This window comes from Dermacentor silvarum, chromosome 5 (genome assembly GCF_013339745.2).
Source record: "Dermacentor silvarum isolate Dsil-2018 chromosome 5, BIME_Dsil_1.4, whole genome shotgun sequence".
Classification (NCBI taxonomy): domain Eukaryota; kingdom Metazoa; phylum Arthropoda; class Arachnida; order Ixodida; family Ixodidae; genus Dermacentor; species Dermacentor silvarum.
In genome coordinates, this window is record NC_051158.1 from 62,405,598 (window position 1) to 62,421,563 (window position 15,966).

The 15,966-nt window shown below is 46.5% G+C and overlaps 1 protein-coding gene across 3 annotated transcripts in view; it reads right to left on the reverse strand.

Moving 5' to 3' along the window:
- Positions 1-1,018: 1,018 nt before the first annotated feature.
- The window catches only part of LOC125945648 (uncharacterized), a 126,777-nt gene continuing 111,829 nt past the window's right edge, over positions 1,019-15,966 (reverse strand). For all 3 annotated transcript variants that reach the window (XR_007467129.1, XR_007467128.1, XM_049667855.1), the window contains one exon: positions 1,019-1,294. Coding sequence is in view for 1 of the 3 variants with exons in the window: in XM_049667855.1 (XP_049523812.1) it covers positions 1,086-1,294 (209 nt within the window). In the remaining 2 variants the exon portion in view is untranslated. The remainder of the gene's footprint in view (positions 1,295-15,966) is intronic.

Sequence of the window (15,966 nt, forward strand, 5' to 3'; positions counted from 1 at the left end):
TTGTCTGATGTCCGAGATTGAAACAGGGAACACGATGGTGCCTAACTTTTCGATCCGTGTCTCCTCAAAGTACACTTCAGAGAGGTCGGCACTCACTATCACCGCACAACACACTACCGGCGCATCTTGAGGCGCAAGGTTCAAGAAATGCACTTTGTTTGTCATTACCACTTTGCTCGAGAAGTCTCCCACCAAAAACTTGTTTCTGTGACACAAGAATTCTTCGAAAGAAGAAATGGCGTTTCCTTTTCTTTTTCTTGCAATTGTTTGTGAATGATTGTTGCACTGCATACTGCAATGCTTCGGTCTCATAACGAGCATGGTTTTCTATGGGGGCTTCGCGGTCAGAACTTTTGTCTTCAGAAAGGTATGTGGGGCTGCGAAGAAAAATGCTTGGCGTAGTCCCCGGCTTTAGACGCCTCAGCTTGAGTAGAACTTCAACCACCTTTGCGGTGTCCGTGTCCGTGTAGCTCGTTGATGTGACGAAGGCACTCGGGTGAAAGTGCTAGTCGCGGAGCTGAAATCCGGCGGAATTTTACATGTAAATTAATGACAACCAACTCAATTTATGTGTATGACACCAACTCAAAAGCCAACTGGTTGAGCGTTGCCAACGGACGGTATCAGTGTTGAATTTCATATTCTAGCAAGAAGACATTCATATACATAAGAGCGTTATAACACGTGGCTGCAATGCGAACGCTATCTTGGTAAGCGAGCTGCCGGATTGGTTTTAAAAGAAATACCAGTACACGCCAGAAAAGTGAATAATTCAGGTGACGTGGGCCATATTTTTGCATGAATACCACAAGTTAAGGACAGGTCACCTAGATTCAAGACCAAGCCCCTCGCTTCCATGCACTTACTTTAAGTGCATGCAGTGTTTTGTGCCTATTATAGCTGCCTCTGTAACTGCTGCAGATGCAAGACAACATTAGAGACCACAACAAGTTTCGTCATAAAAAGAGACACAAACATTCTAATGAACTAAGTCATGAATTTTCACTAAAATGTTCAGTACTTTTATTTTGACATATTTAGGTAAAAAAATATTCATCGTCAGCAATAATTGAACAAACGAAAAACTACTTCTGAGAGCTCGTACGGTCCAGGAATCCTTGATTTGCTTTCTCGTCTGCTCCCTGCTCCGAAGCATCGTGCTCATTGCATTTGTTAATGTTATTTGTAACATCCTTCATAGGCATTTGGCACAACTGTTGTAAGTCATTCAGACACTTGCTTTGTTCGTTATTTACACTGGAGGCAGATGTCCAGAGTAAGCAGATGCTGCGTCCTGGAAACAATTTGAAATATTGCCCTTAGCGAATGCTTTCACATAGTATTTATTATATATATATATATATGTGTGTGTGTGTGTGTGTGTGTGTGTGTGTGTGTGTGTGTGTGTGTGTGTGTGTGTGTGTGTGTGTGTGTGTGTGTGTGTGTGTGTGTGTGTGACAAAAACGACGCCAGACAGGCTAGGAGCACGTTGCAAAAGACATTTTACGGACATTTCGGCCGCGACATCGTCATCGGATTTAGCATTCGTCAGACTTCACCTTCGTCATTCTTACTACGATGAAGACTGGTGCCGCGGCCGAAATGTCAGTTCAGTGCCGTTGTCTTGCATACATGTATGCATGCCTTTGTCACCTAATCAGTAAACCATCATGCTTCGTGCTCGTGGAGACATGTTTGAAGGCCTCCTTCATTTCTGTACCCTTTATGAGTTGAGCGAATGCAATTGATCATTCATAAATGCGAGCAACCAATCCACGCACGCGACGCCACGAAAGAAAGGCAAAGGAAGCTTTGCTCTCAAACCTCATGTGCCACTCAACGCCCAACGCCGGTATCAACGGTATCGCCATTCTCTCGAGAGACGCCATCTTAAGGAGACGTGCCGACTGGAGGAGCCTTTTCAGCGCAGTAGGAGAAGCGTGCCAAAACAATAAGTTTTTAACAGCGAAGCTGTGTAAGCCAGCCGTAATTTGGAGTGCGTGCCAAGAAACTGTTGCGCCGTCGCCATGGCAACCCGGAGGAGGAGGGGGAGACCGATGCATGTGCACGCGGTCTCTTTCTCGCCAGCTCCCTGCCTTCCCGACCCCCGCCTCTGTTTCTCTCCGCGGCGCGCTGAGCCAGGAGAAAAAAAAAACACCGCATATCCACGAAGTGAATGATGATGAGTGGGAGAAGCACCGGGGGATCATTCGGGCAAAACGCTGGAAGCGTTCTCCGGAAGCCGGAAACTTCAGTGATTGTCACGAAGGGGCTACCACTAAAGTGCCGGCCGCGGAAGGCAACAAAGCGAAGGGTGAGCATGAGACTGGCGGGTAGTGCATTGCGGCCCCAGTTGTAGCTGTCTGCGACGAGGAGCAGGAAAAGCCTCCAGCTGCTCTTGTGGGCCATTCGAACAAGCGAAAAGTAGAACCGCTGATAATACATGGGGTAGGAGAGGGCGACCGAGTGCAAATTAGCGCGCTTCCTTGATAACCGGTTAGAGAGGTGATAGTGAAAGCCAAGGAATGTATGCGGGATACTCGGGATATATGTAGAACTCGGATATATGTACTTTTCGAAAGCTTTTGATCTCCTAAATCACGACCTACTAATACAAACACCCCAACACTATGGAATAAGAGGAAATAGCGTAAGATTATTGGAGTCCTACCTGAAACACCGAAAACAGATGGTTGTTCATAACCGTGTATTTTCCAGACTAGCACTCATCCGATAAAGTGTACCACAAGGAAGTATTTTAGGGCCTCTAGTGTTCCTTCTTTACATTATGACATATTTCTTGCCCCAGTTGCAGTAAATATCAAAGCATACGTCGATGACTTAACCATGTTAATTTCAGGTAAAACAGAACAAGAAGTATTTAATAAAGGCAAATATTTTTTGGAATACTTGCGGCAATGGACACTCAAAAACAGTTTTAGGATTACTACAAATAAAACTAAAGCATTTTGTTTAGACCGAAAAACAGAATACATCACTGTAACTTTGATCTTGTTTTAGGGAACAGTAAAATTGAGATCGTACCAGCTGTAAAAAGCCTAGGCGTGGTTTTTACTGAATCACTTAGTTAAGATGCGCATGTCGACAGCGTAAGGTTAAGAATAAACAGAATAAACGGTATTGTAAATCGCCATAGACACGTACTTCCTCAACAGGCAAAGATCTTGATATATAATGCATATATGCTACCAATTATTTCCTACTGTTTGACTATATGGGGCAAAATGATGAAACAAAATGAACAAAAAGTTCTTGTTGCTCAACAACGAGCAATACGTCTAATCGCGAATGTACCATGGTACACACATACTAACTCGTACTTCACTGCTTTTCATATCCTCAAAGTCATCGAGTTGTATCCCTACAAGTTACTGTTCATACAAAACCGCAGTTCGGGGTAATAATGACTGACTCTTGTCCTTATTCAAACTAAACTGTCCCATACCTGTTTACAATACCCGAAATTCTGTCCGATCGTGCCAACCTTTTTGTCGCACTACATATCGCCAACAGTCTCCATCACATGTCTTACCGAGGTACCTTAATATTCTCAATGCAAATATCAATTTTGTTGAACAAATTTCAAAGGGCATGCTGATTAACCACCTTTTGAAAATGTTCAATAATTATTTCTTTGACCTGTTCTAGCTGATGAGTGTTGTACATGTCATTTCTTTATTTATTTATACAAGTGGTTGAGTATTGGCCTACTGATACCAGTACGTTTCAGAGTGTCTATCTTAGATAGACACTTCATATATATATATATATATATATTATTTGGTGTGCTTGTGTTTTTTGACCGATGCAATTTTAAATAGTAGTCTTAAACAATCGTTGGTGTTGCTGTTTATCCATTTTGTGCGTAAAATGCATCTGTCTGCATGACGTTGACCTACGGGCGCAGGGCGTTTCTCAAGCTGCAAAAAGCAGCTTTTTGCTCAGCATCCGCTCTTTGTGTTCAAACTGCACCACAAAGAGAAATAAACTTGTATTGTATTGCATACAATGGAGGAGAGTCATCTAGTGGTGATAATGGGCGGAGTGATTGACGTACTGCAAGGACGAGGGGCTGGGATAGCGAAGCAAATAGCCAAAGGGGTCACCGACCTGTGGATTGTTTCGAAGGAAGTATAAATCACAGTGTGCATGGTGCCAGAGGTTGATAGGCAGGGTTATGCAATTGAAAGGGCAGTGCTCTCAGTAAACAGGGAACCTTGGGTGCTAGTTAGGGCAATGCATTTTACGGTCATTGACATCAACAGAGAATTGCACCGAGCAGGCCGCGAAGGCGTTTTTTTGCGTGACGGGATACATTCTGGCGATGGTGTAGCAACACCGGTTGGACATTGGTTCGCGGAGCGGGCTGTGGCGTTTTTAGGCGGACTCCAGGCAATCAGGAAGGCAGATTAAGTATTGAATGTAGCGACACACCAGTAAACGGCATAATTAGACCACAAGCATCTTATTAGATCACGAGAATAGAGGATGAAGAATTTGTTACATAAACATGCAAGCTCGTGGCAAGCAGGAAAAATGGCTGTAAATTCAAACGCTGCTGAATGACGGAACGATTAGCGTGTACGCCTTGACCGAAATGCATCTACGAGACTTGGAGTAGCCGCCTGTTATTGACAATTTTGTATGGCAAGTGTGCAAATGAATGACTGGATCAAGGAAATGTACACGTGCAAGCATCCTAATTAGGCGATGTATGCAGTGGCAAAGGCTAAAAGAGACATGTGAAGAGCATTTGTAGATTAGCGGCAAATGGGAAGGCGAAAATACGTAGCTTGGAGTAGCTTACTCATGGACAGGTAGTGTTAGCAGAGATAAAAATAGAGAATTGATTGGTTGTATTAGAAGCGATAGCAATGTGTTCAAGAAATCAGGACAGGTGGTATTACTAAGAGATGTGAATTCGCGCATGCATGACTTAGACGGATATACTAAATACAACTGTCCTCTAGTGCTAGATATGTGTGATAAACAGAGAGAGAAGCAGAAGAAAGGGGAAAGGCAGGGAGGTTAACCACAGGGGAAGATCCGGTTTGCTATCCTACGCTAGGGAGAAGGGAAGGGGGAGGTAAATTTACAGAAAAGTAGAGATAGAGGAAGAAAGGGAGCACACACACACAATCACAGTCGTTCACTGTAACCGCATACAATCACTACATAGCACAGTCGCACTTGTAGCACTGTGAACGTCATTTAAGCTAGAGCCGCTTGTCCAATCCTGTAGTCCTTAAAAATGCAACAGAGCCCTCGTCGCCCTCTGTTGTCATGGCTTGTGTCGGCATTCTGAAATGGTTTCCTCTCTTGAAGGTCTTTGGTCCAAGCGCATTATCGTGATTGCAAGCGATCGTCTCTGTAAATTGTCGAGAGGACAGTCACACAGAAGGTGTTGACGAGTCTCCTCGCTACCAGTCATCAAACGAGGCATTCTTCGCTCATCTGATTCGGAAAGCAAACGACTTCGTAAAGGCTACTCCTAGCCATATTCTACAGAGCAGGGTAGATTCTCGTCGGCAGAGACCAGCTGGGATACGAAGGCGAACAGTAAAGTCAAGGTGGTGCTGCCGGCTGCTTTGAAAACTTAGTTTGTTCCACATAGGAACGTGACACCCGGGTGAGCATTCGAATGTTTCTAGCGGCATCTGTCCTTCATAACCGTATGGACTCTTCTTTGTCGCTTTGAAGAGCCGACCGAGCAACGTTAACGGCGTGCTCGTTGTCTGTGACGCCAGAGTGACTTGGAAGCCACTGAAGTGTCACGTAGCGTCCTTGCTCATCCAAGGTATAGATTAGCTCTCTAATTAAGAATACCAGGTGTTCGTGTGGTCAGCTCCGCAGGGCTTACAGTAAAGACTGCAGTGCTGCCTTCGAGTCACTGAATGTGGACCATCGTCGAGGTTGTTCTTGGCTGACGGGACGAGACGACGTGCAGCGCGAAGAGCTGCAAGTTCCGCAGCCGTCGATACCGTTTGGTGACACGTCTTGAAACTGGTGCTTGTTGTTCTCGCAGGAAAAACCACGGCTCCAGAGGAACTCTCGACAGTTTCTGATCCATCTGTATAAATGGGAACGTGGTCGGCATACCACTCGTCAAGAGCAGTGTTACCAGGTCCGACGAGGCGGCGTAGCCAAAAGCTAGAGAAGTTGTAGCCCAAATGTAGCCAAACACAAAAAACTGCAAAAAAATTTCGTAGCCAAATATAGCCATTATTATTTGCAGTTTTATTTGTGTATACATTTTCACATTCGACTACGGCATTCCTTTTTTTGCACAACCCGGTGTAACAAAATGTCCGTGCCGCCATTACGGTCGGCCCTTGACATCAACATCAGCGACATCATGCTTGCACAGAACACTTTTTTGTTGGGCCCGGAAGCTCTTAAGTTCCAGCGCAGATGGCGAAATCAGTGCTTTTATTTTATGACAGATAGTACTAAGTTATTATTTTTAGTTATTTACAGTAATAATATTACCTACAAACTCGGCTTTTTAGCTGTCGTGAACGCAAAATAATGTTTACCATCATCGATGTCCCACGTCATCTCTGCCTACGGCGTAAAAGTTCAGCTGTCCAGCGATCTGCGACGTGCTCACGGCTTCTTTTTTATGACCTAAAACAAGTCCTTTGCGCTATGATATCTCGTGTTACTTGTCTCATCGTCCTAACTTGTTTTCACTTTCTAAATTAGCTTGGCCCGGGTTACCTGTTACATGATCTATACACTGTTCATTTACATCAAGCTGGCCGCCATCTTAGGTCTCTAGCAAGGCAAGAACATGCGTTAAAATAAAGTGTCAGCCAACAGGTGCCACTCGCTCTCTGAATCGGTATAAGCGAAGCTTTAAAAGATTACTGCGCAAAACGGCACACCAGTGTAAGAAGCGCGCAGTCCTTTGGGCGACGAGCACGTCCCAAACATAACTCGCTCGAAATGGTAAAAGCCGCGACAGCGCGCAAAGAGCAAAGGTAAATAACAAATTGATAACAGTGTTTATGCTGTGAAAACCGGTTACTGTCAAAAAGCAAATGATGTTGATGTGCTAATAAAGTTTCAGAATAGGTGCCCCCAACGTTTGGGGCCCCAAAGAGCTTTGCGGGTGTTAGCGTTGTATCATAAATATTAAAATAAAATATAGCATTTTATGATAAGAGTAATTTATATTTACGTGTTTAATTACAATTTAGAACTAATTCTATTAGCAGCAAGCAACTTGTTGCGGTTAAGTTTGAGTAACCAACTTTACGTACCTTCACGCAGCCAAGTCTATCCGTGTTAGGCCTACGAGCCATGAATTCAGAATCAGCGGTGTCTAATGAATCAATCCTCATTACACATGTTAGTTGAGCGAAAGCGATAACCGCCATCACTTCTCCTAGCTTACGAACTTCACGCGTTACCACGAATTGAGCCCAGTTCGGTGCTAGGTTAGAGCCGACGCTTCGATGGGCGCCGCCATGTTTGTTGACAAAAGCTTTTGGGGCATCTTTTGGGGCTCCTGCTAAATCGCTGAAATAGCGTGCCTGACGCAAAATCCAAGCACAGTTTCCGTCTTGCGCATGCGCAGTGGCTTCGACGCTATTTCTTTGGGGCGCCCAAAAGTTTGAGGCCCCTATTCTAAAACTCTCTAACAATTGCTGGGTTTTTACGTGCCAAAACCACGATATGGCATGACGCAGTGGGGGACTCCGGATTAATTTTGGCCACGCATCGAAATGCGGCCGTCGTGGCCGGGAATCAAACCCGCGTCCACCAGTCCAGCAGCGCGACACCTCACCTGCTAAGCTAACACGGTGGGTGAAGTTCATGTGACGTGGTGCACTGATGTCATCGTGGCAAACATGTTTCAGTATTATCAAAATGAGTATCTGCATCCGTGACATTACGGGCAAACCATCTGGAAGTAAAAGCACCAGAACCCGCCTTTGGCTCGTGGTCTTGCTCCCATTATTTTTTATACGTTATTGCCTACTTGGCCCACTTCCCCATGTTTGGATTCTCCTCTCTGAGGAAGATCCGTTCTTACCTCCAACCTATCGAAATGAATCTCGAATGTAAGCACGAACAAAAATTCATCTAGCAGGTGAGGGAAAATGGATGTAAAGCTTCGCGCGAGATACGTGGAGTAGGTCGAAAGCTGTGCCCGGCGCGGTACTTCATCCAGAATTAAGACATGGCCATGAACACACTGGGCCCCGATCGCCCGACGGCCCCAACCCTATTTTATTGATCTGCCTTCCTGAGCATACCCATGTTAGTACTGTGGCCATTTATTGCGCACTTCTTCATCATCTGTACATTATCATCATCATGCGTGTGCTCCTCATCTTCATCGCGCGTGCGGGCGCATCATCATCAGCGTGGACTGTGTCGAAGGCTGTTCAGGCTGGTTGTGGACGCCGCCCCTCTTCGCCGTGTCGTCTCTCGGGCTCAATAAAGGTCCGCCCTTACTGTGACGTCACAAAAACGTAATATATGGCCGCGATAACAACAGTAATAACAGGTAGGACGAGACGGTCGCCAAGGCGGGTAGTAAGGGGCGCTCAGTGCGCTGTGAGATAGTGCGGTCAGATGGGGCGATGACGGCTCAAGTGGTAATGAGGGGACATTGGCCGGAGGAGCGACACCAACCTGCGTGTATGTGGGTAGAGGCAACGTTGGACGTCCACTAGTTGGAGGCGCGGCAACAACCTGCGCGTATGTTGGTACGGTGCGAGGGGCCGTAGGTTCCACATTCGCAGAGCAAGTCATTGACGCAAGTTCCTCTCTGATGACGTCGCGCAATGCTGCACCAGAAGGCTGAGCAGGAATCATCAGCGGAGATGAGAAGCCAAGTGGCTGCAGTTCTTCGCGTATGATCGCCCGGATCATCATGCGCAAGTCGGGGTCTGCCAGCAGAACGGTGTTCGCTGAAGTCCGGCTGCAAGCGTACGGACTGGAGCTCGTCGAGGCGCTGGCACGTCAAGACGATGTCAGCGACGGTAGCCGGGTTCTTGACGGCGAGCGCGTTGAAGGCCACAGTCCCAATACCTTTAAGAACGTGGCGTATCCTGTCTGACTCAGCCGTGGCAACATTGACACGGCGACAGAGTGCAAGCACATCCTCGAAGTACGATGTGTAGGACTCGCCGGAGAGTTGTTTGCGAGCATCCAGAGTTTTCTTCCCGATGGCGGAGCGAACCACTGGCATGCCAAAAACTTGCCGAAGCGGCTGCTTGAAGTTCGTCCAATCGGTGAAAGCAATCTCATGGTTGAAAAACCAGGTCTTCGCCACACCGGTGAGGTAGAACGAGACATGGCGGAGCTTGTGGGGATCATCCCACCGATTAGCAGAGCTTACGCGCTCGTAATCATCCAGCCAGTCCTCAGCATCTTCACCGCGAAGACCACCGAACACATGGGGATCACGCTGGTGGCCGCTGATGATCACAGAAGGTGCGGCTTGTGTAGGCGGGATGGTTAGGGTAGAAGCGCCAGGGTGCTCGTCCTGCGACATGCTGACAGACAGTGGGCACAAGCGGCGACCCAAACGAAGCTCCAGGGAGTAGGCCAGGGGCGTAGATGACGGGGAACCATGAAGCACCTCCACCACTTGTGACGTCACAGTAAGGGCGGACCTTTATTGATCCCGATAGACGACACGGCGAAGAGGGGCGGCGTCCACAACCAGCCTGAACAGCCTTTGACACAGTCCACGCTGATGATGATGCGTCCGCACGCATGATGAAGATGAGGAGCACACGCACGATAATGTAGAGATGATGAAGAAGTGCAGAATAAACGCCCACAGTACAGTGTACTGCGAAAAACCCACAACTCCCAGGCTCATCCCCATGCCTGGGGATTGGGTGCATAACGGTCAATCGGGGTGTAAGTTTAAGTGCATCAAAGATTGTGCATCTCAGACAACGGCGCAGAGAGGGAAGGGAAGGGTAGGGGCGGTGATTTCGCGTACGCACAGATGCACAACCGCTCTGCCGGCTCAGCCAGCTAAAACAAAGCCTTCGATATTAGCGTCTACCCGATAAAAGCGACCTCTGGAGCGTGGATGAGGGCGCCATTTATAGCCCAAACAAAGCCAAGTCGCAGATTTTCAGTAGCCCAAATATAGCCACATAGCCAACTCGTCCATGTCGACGCCAAAAATTTTTTTCTGTAGCCCAATTTGGCTATATATAGCCAAACCTGGCAACACTGGCCAAGAGCTGCGTTACCTGTTTACGAGCTGGTGATGACAGCTCAGATTTTTTTCTGAGGCCTCGAATGGCGAGGTGCACTGCAGATTTAGCCAAAAACCACGGAGGAATCGTTGGCTTAGTTCCCAGGGCGAAGTCTTATAGACGATTTGCAGCAGCCAGTTTGTGCAACTAAAACCAGATGGCGCCACCGGAGCGCCGCGCGTGTTGGACATCTCTGGCCTTGGGCGCGCAAACGAAACAACCATTGCTCAGTCGCGAAAGCGTAGCCAGCGGCGTTTAACAAGCGCAGTTTGTCAAACGTCGAACAATATTCTGCTCCATCTGGAGATTAAGAGGGAAAACGTGTGCTGTGGTCGGATGCAAAAACTGTGATGGCGACATTAAGCTGTGGAACACGTCGGTGTGTGAAATACACGCGCCACAGCTGCATCAAGACTGCCCGCGTGCCCGAGGCCGTTTTCCATGCACCGATTTCCTCAAGGAGAGAAAAACAAGCTCACCCGACAATGCTGGATAGCGAACCTACAGAGAAAGAACTTCAATTAAGGCACATCGGCAAGAGTAAGTGGCAGATCATAGTACCGAATAAGCGAACGCGCTCGGCTTGCGGAATAGTGCATAAACTTCCCATCTTGCGCTTGCTGTACATTAAGGTCACGATGCGGTGTTTCCGTGGCAGAACACAAGCATTAGCGATATCGTATTGGAACAGTCACCTGCTATCAGTGATGTTTATCGTTAAGCGAAATTACACGCCACGTGCGTGATATATATGCGCCGGGATCGGTGCCAATTAAGGCGTACTAGTTGTCGCGGTGAGAACTCCTGCAGAAAAGATTGGAAAAGTGCTGTCTGAATCGCATTTTTAAATCGTTAAGCTTGACGAATTCCTGCCTGCGCGTCTGATTTTACATATGTTGGTCTCGCTGCTGTATCGGATGCACGGTGTGATCAGAACGTAGACCTGGCGTTGTTTGTGGCCAGCAACAGGTGCGCGAAAGCTAGCGCTGTGTTGACGCTGAAGCATAAAAATATTGTTTCAAACAACGCTAGAAGCGTTGGTTGCGTGTTTATTGTAAAGTGATATACAATAATGTCACAATTTCGCGATGTCAAGAGAAACCATGAAAATAAAAGTAAATAATTTAAAACTCACCAGTTTGACATTATTTGATTAGCTGCGTTTTAAAGTAGTGGTAACTACAAATCAGCTGTTTCATTCTGCCTTGTGTCTTTCAGGGTTCCCCCAAAGCGCATGCTGAATATATATATATATTATTTACTTTAATTTTCATAGCCTCTTTTGACATCGCGAAATTGTGGCATTATTTGACACTATGAAATTATGACATTATTTGTGATTATGGAAGAGACATTGGCAGCACATTGCGATTGTCTTTTTTTGTCACATTTGTGGCAGTTTGCAATAAGAACTGCATGCGTTACCCATGTGCGTGCTTTTTATTTATGTGGACTCCTTTATTCTTATGTTCAAATAAAAGCAAACCATTGTAAGTATTACATGAATCACCCTTTTCTTTCAGGTATGTTCTATTCACTTTGTTGATGAGCGTCCAACCAAGGACTATCCCTACCCAACACTGCAGCTTGGAACACAGCTTTATGCTACAGATGTCATCCTTGGATTGACACAAAGCTTTCCCAACATTGCCACTGTCAAAAAGGTTGATGCCCTCTGCGAACCCCCTGTAGTCCTGTGCAGGCTTCCCATCTTGATCGATTGCCTTGACCATGTAGTCGTTGACAACTGAAATAGGGGAGAAACATTTGTATGTACTGCGGGAATGAAAAACAATGTCAATGAAAGAAAGCAGATTTTTTATTTACTCCTCAAGACATCTGCAGATGTTTGAAAGAACTAAAATAACACGATAGATACAGTCTGATATTAAACTGATCGTTTGGATTTATAAATTATAGTTCTGGAGTTTCAATAATTAATACATATTTGATTACTAAGCTGGTGTTGCTCTCCTATGAAGAGTTTGAAAAGTTGAAACGGGAGCTCTCATTTATAAAACGCTTGAGTTACAGCTAGCCAAAGTTATGCCCCTGTCACATGGCCACTTTCGATCGCGATCGAGCCTCGATCCGGCTCGGACTTTCGATCGCAATCGAAAATGATCGCTACTACACAGTCCTAGGATCAGGATCGTGTTGTTTGGGCTCTAACGCTTTAAGTGTAACTAAGCCAAAGCAAATAATAAACGTGCCTAATAGGTAGTAAAGGTACGTACAAATCAATTTTCAGAAAAATTACTTTTTCATTCGGTATTTTAGGTAAACGACGTGCCACGTCCGCCGATTCTGATCGTCTGCAAATCTCAGAACTGCGTGCATGGCGTCGACGCAGCACACAGATTTTCAAAATTATACGTGCATAAAAAATAAAACGGCCTTTTTAGAGGGTTATTTCTTCGGATCTCTTTCTTTCTCGTTGTACCTCGTTTTCTGTCACACTGAGCTTGAAGCTGCTTACGTCGGTCTCCGATCGAAATCGGACACTTCGATTACGATTTGCGGATCACGACCGACGGAATTCGGATCGAGACTCAATTGCGATCGAACGTGCAGGTGTGACAGGGGTTTTACTATGAAACAACACCCGTTCGGGAGCATTCAGTTAGTACATCCAACAAACACAATCTGCAGCTCTGAAGTCAACTACGCGAAACTATTGCCTGCCCGCCGCACTGGTGAATTCTGCAGAGATCAGTGCACCAGTATCGAGGCAAACGCTTACCTGAACGTATGTGGGAAGCTAAAACACCAGCGAGCGAGATGTCAAAACACAAGCGGACACGGATTTTTCACTCGGCGCTCAAGCATACACATTCGAGGCCGTCAAGCAAAGCGCGAGAGGCTGGGCAACCACTTCAAACAGCTCAGATCGTAGCTTAAGTACACCGCACTAACCACAAAAAGAAAAAGAACTAGCGAACTGACGTGAACGCCGCACAAGAAGCCTCCATGAGCTCGAATCGCTCGGCGCGAACGAGCGACGCGCATGCACGATGATCGAGCGCCAGAGCGCTCCGGCGCGAGCACATACAACGTTAAAATGACAAACAATGGTTCACTTACATGATCGTTTAACCATGGGCCAGAGCTTTGTGTCGTCGATCCAGCCGCTGTCCATCGGTGGACCCGAAACAACGCCGCTTGCCGCACCGTCGCCCACGACTACAGCAGTACGGCTCCTTCGCTGGCCTTCAACCCAAGGCCAGTCATGCCGGCGCAATCACATGATCAAACATGGCCGCGCCCGTGCGCCGCTGCTGAAAACCGTCTATAGAAGGCGGGTGTAATAATCCGAGGTCGTAGTACAAAATGATGCCTGTTGCCTTGTAGTGTTGCAAGATGATGAGAACGGGCACGTTCAGAGTGCCTAATAAGATCTCTCAGCACTTCAACCGCAATTTGTGTTTGTATAGGTTGGTCTCGGGCAATTGCAATAGTCGCCACTGTTGATGTGCAATTAGGAAAACCAAGGCAAGCCCGAGCTTGAATAGCCTGTAGAGCACGAATATTTGTCCTGCAAGTGTTGGTGATTACGGGCAAACTGTATCTCAAAAAGCACAGAAAAAAAAACCTGTACAATTCCAATATTGCATGGACTGACATTCCCCAAGTCTGTCCAGCCAGAAACTTGAAAAGCTGGAAAATTGCTGCCAGGGGCTGTTTTAAGTAGGTAGCGTGCGGGCTCCATGAGAGATCCTGCCAATGATTATGCCCAGAAATCTGTGAGCCTTCTCATAAGGAATGACCTGAGCATGGTTTGAGAGTGAACCCCACCAGTTCCCATTTGTCTGGCGAGATTTCAAGACCTTGGTATCGGAGTATCTGTAATAGTATCAGCTTTTTCATGTCTTGCACGTATCTGGGGACGTGTCACACCTGAAGTCTATACACATGTATCGTCTGCGTACATTGACTTCTTCATCGCTGCTGGCAGGTGTTCAACGACACCAATGAGTGTGAGGTGTAACAGGGTGGGTCTTAGTTCTCTGCCTTGAAGAACGCTTACATAATTGTAGTGTCGTGTGGTTAAGCCATCTCCGGTACACACAAAGAACGATATCACAAATGGATAATTAGAAATCTATTGAAAAACTTGGCCCCAAAGCCAACCATCATAAGAGCATCGAAAATAGCCTCGTTAGATACGTTATCGTATGCCCCCTTGACATTTACGAACAAAGCTGCAGATAATGAGGAACTTTTGAGTTCGAGAGACAATTAACTTTTGATGCTGGACATACTGAGATCAACAACACTTTCTTTTGATGAGCGATCTCTATGAAAACCAGCCATGCAATTTGGGAGCAAGTTGTAGTGTTCGAGGTACCACTCCATACGGCCAAGAATAATTTTTTACATTATCTTTCCCACACCGCTGGCCAACGCTATTGGGCGGAATTAGCTGAGTTCAAGTGGAGACTTGCCGTGCTTCCGGACAGGGACCAATCGGCTAGTCTTCCTTTCTTCGGGAACCATGCCATCTTGCCAGGATACGTTGTAGAGATCTAACAGCTCTCTCCGGGCCCATTCACTCAGGCTGCACAAGGCACGGTATAATGTTCCGTCTGGTCCCGGGGATTAAGAACGCTTGCATAGAGCAAGAGCCCCCTCAAGTTCCTCCATTGTGAAAGGAACATTCATGCGGCAGTCACGCGAAGTAGGGACGTCATTGGAGACTGGAGAGCCTAGACCGGTTGCTCGGCCATCGATCCTTACACAAAAGTGATAGCAATTTCAACATCCAGCAGCCTCTGGAACAGCGCCAGCACTTTGAATGGGAAGCGTTGTTCGGGGAGGGAACGCAGAACACGTACGGTTCTCCAGATGTGGGAAAGTGGCTTCCGGGGGTGTAGTGACAGGCGAAACATTTTCCAACGTCAAGATGCTAGTCTACCTTTGCGACGCTGGGTTTTCTTTGTAGTCATCTGCCTGTCCCATTTTCATCGATGGATTTTGTACGCTGGTATCACAGCTTCGCACGGCGACGGAGTGCAGGAAGCCGCTCTAACTCTATATCCAACCCTATGCGCTTAGATGAAGCCGTTAAAGTGCGCGTGGCATCTCGCATTGCACATCTAATGGTTTCCTTTAATCCAGAGGACAAGCCCTCTCGACAAACATCTTACATGGTAGAGGCAGAAATAGTCAAATCAAGTCATTCAATTAGTGCTCCGTGGGAAGGACCTGGACAACACTTTGATAATAATTTACGGGGAATGTGATCAGTCCCGTGGTCTCGATATCCAAAAACCATGTAATACATCTTGCGAAAGAGCTGGATACCAAAGCTAGGTCAAGACAACTGCCATAATTCACGTCTTGTAGGAACGTTGGCCTGCTGTCATTCAGGAGTGAAATCCCATGGTTGCAGGCGAAGTTTGCTAGTCTTCGCCCTCTTGCATTTGTCCTTGTGCTTCACCATGCCATGTGGTGCGCATTAAAATCTCCGATTATGAACCATGGAGCAGGACACATCTTCAAAATGTTTGTTAATCTCTTGGAAGAAAATTTACTTGAAGGCGATATATAAACGCCTAGAAATGTAAGCATGAGTTTGCCTTTTTAACCGTTGGGCAAATATACTGATTGTCACTGATAATCATTCACTGATTCGTCGTGAAGTCACTGACAAGGTGAGTTCATGATGAATACAAACGATTACATTGCTTCATGCACCAGTTGTGGGAAT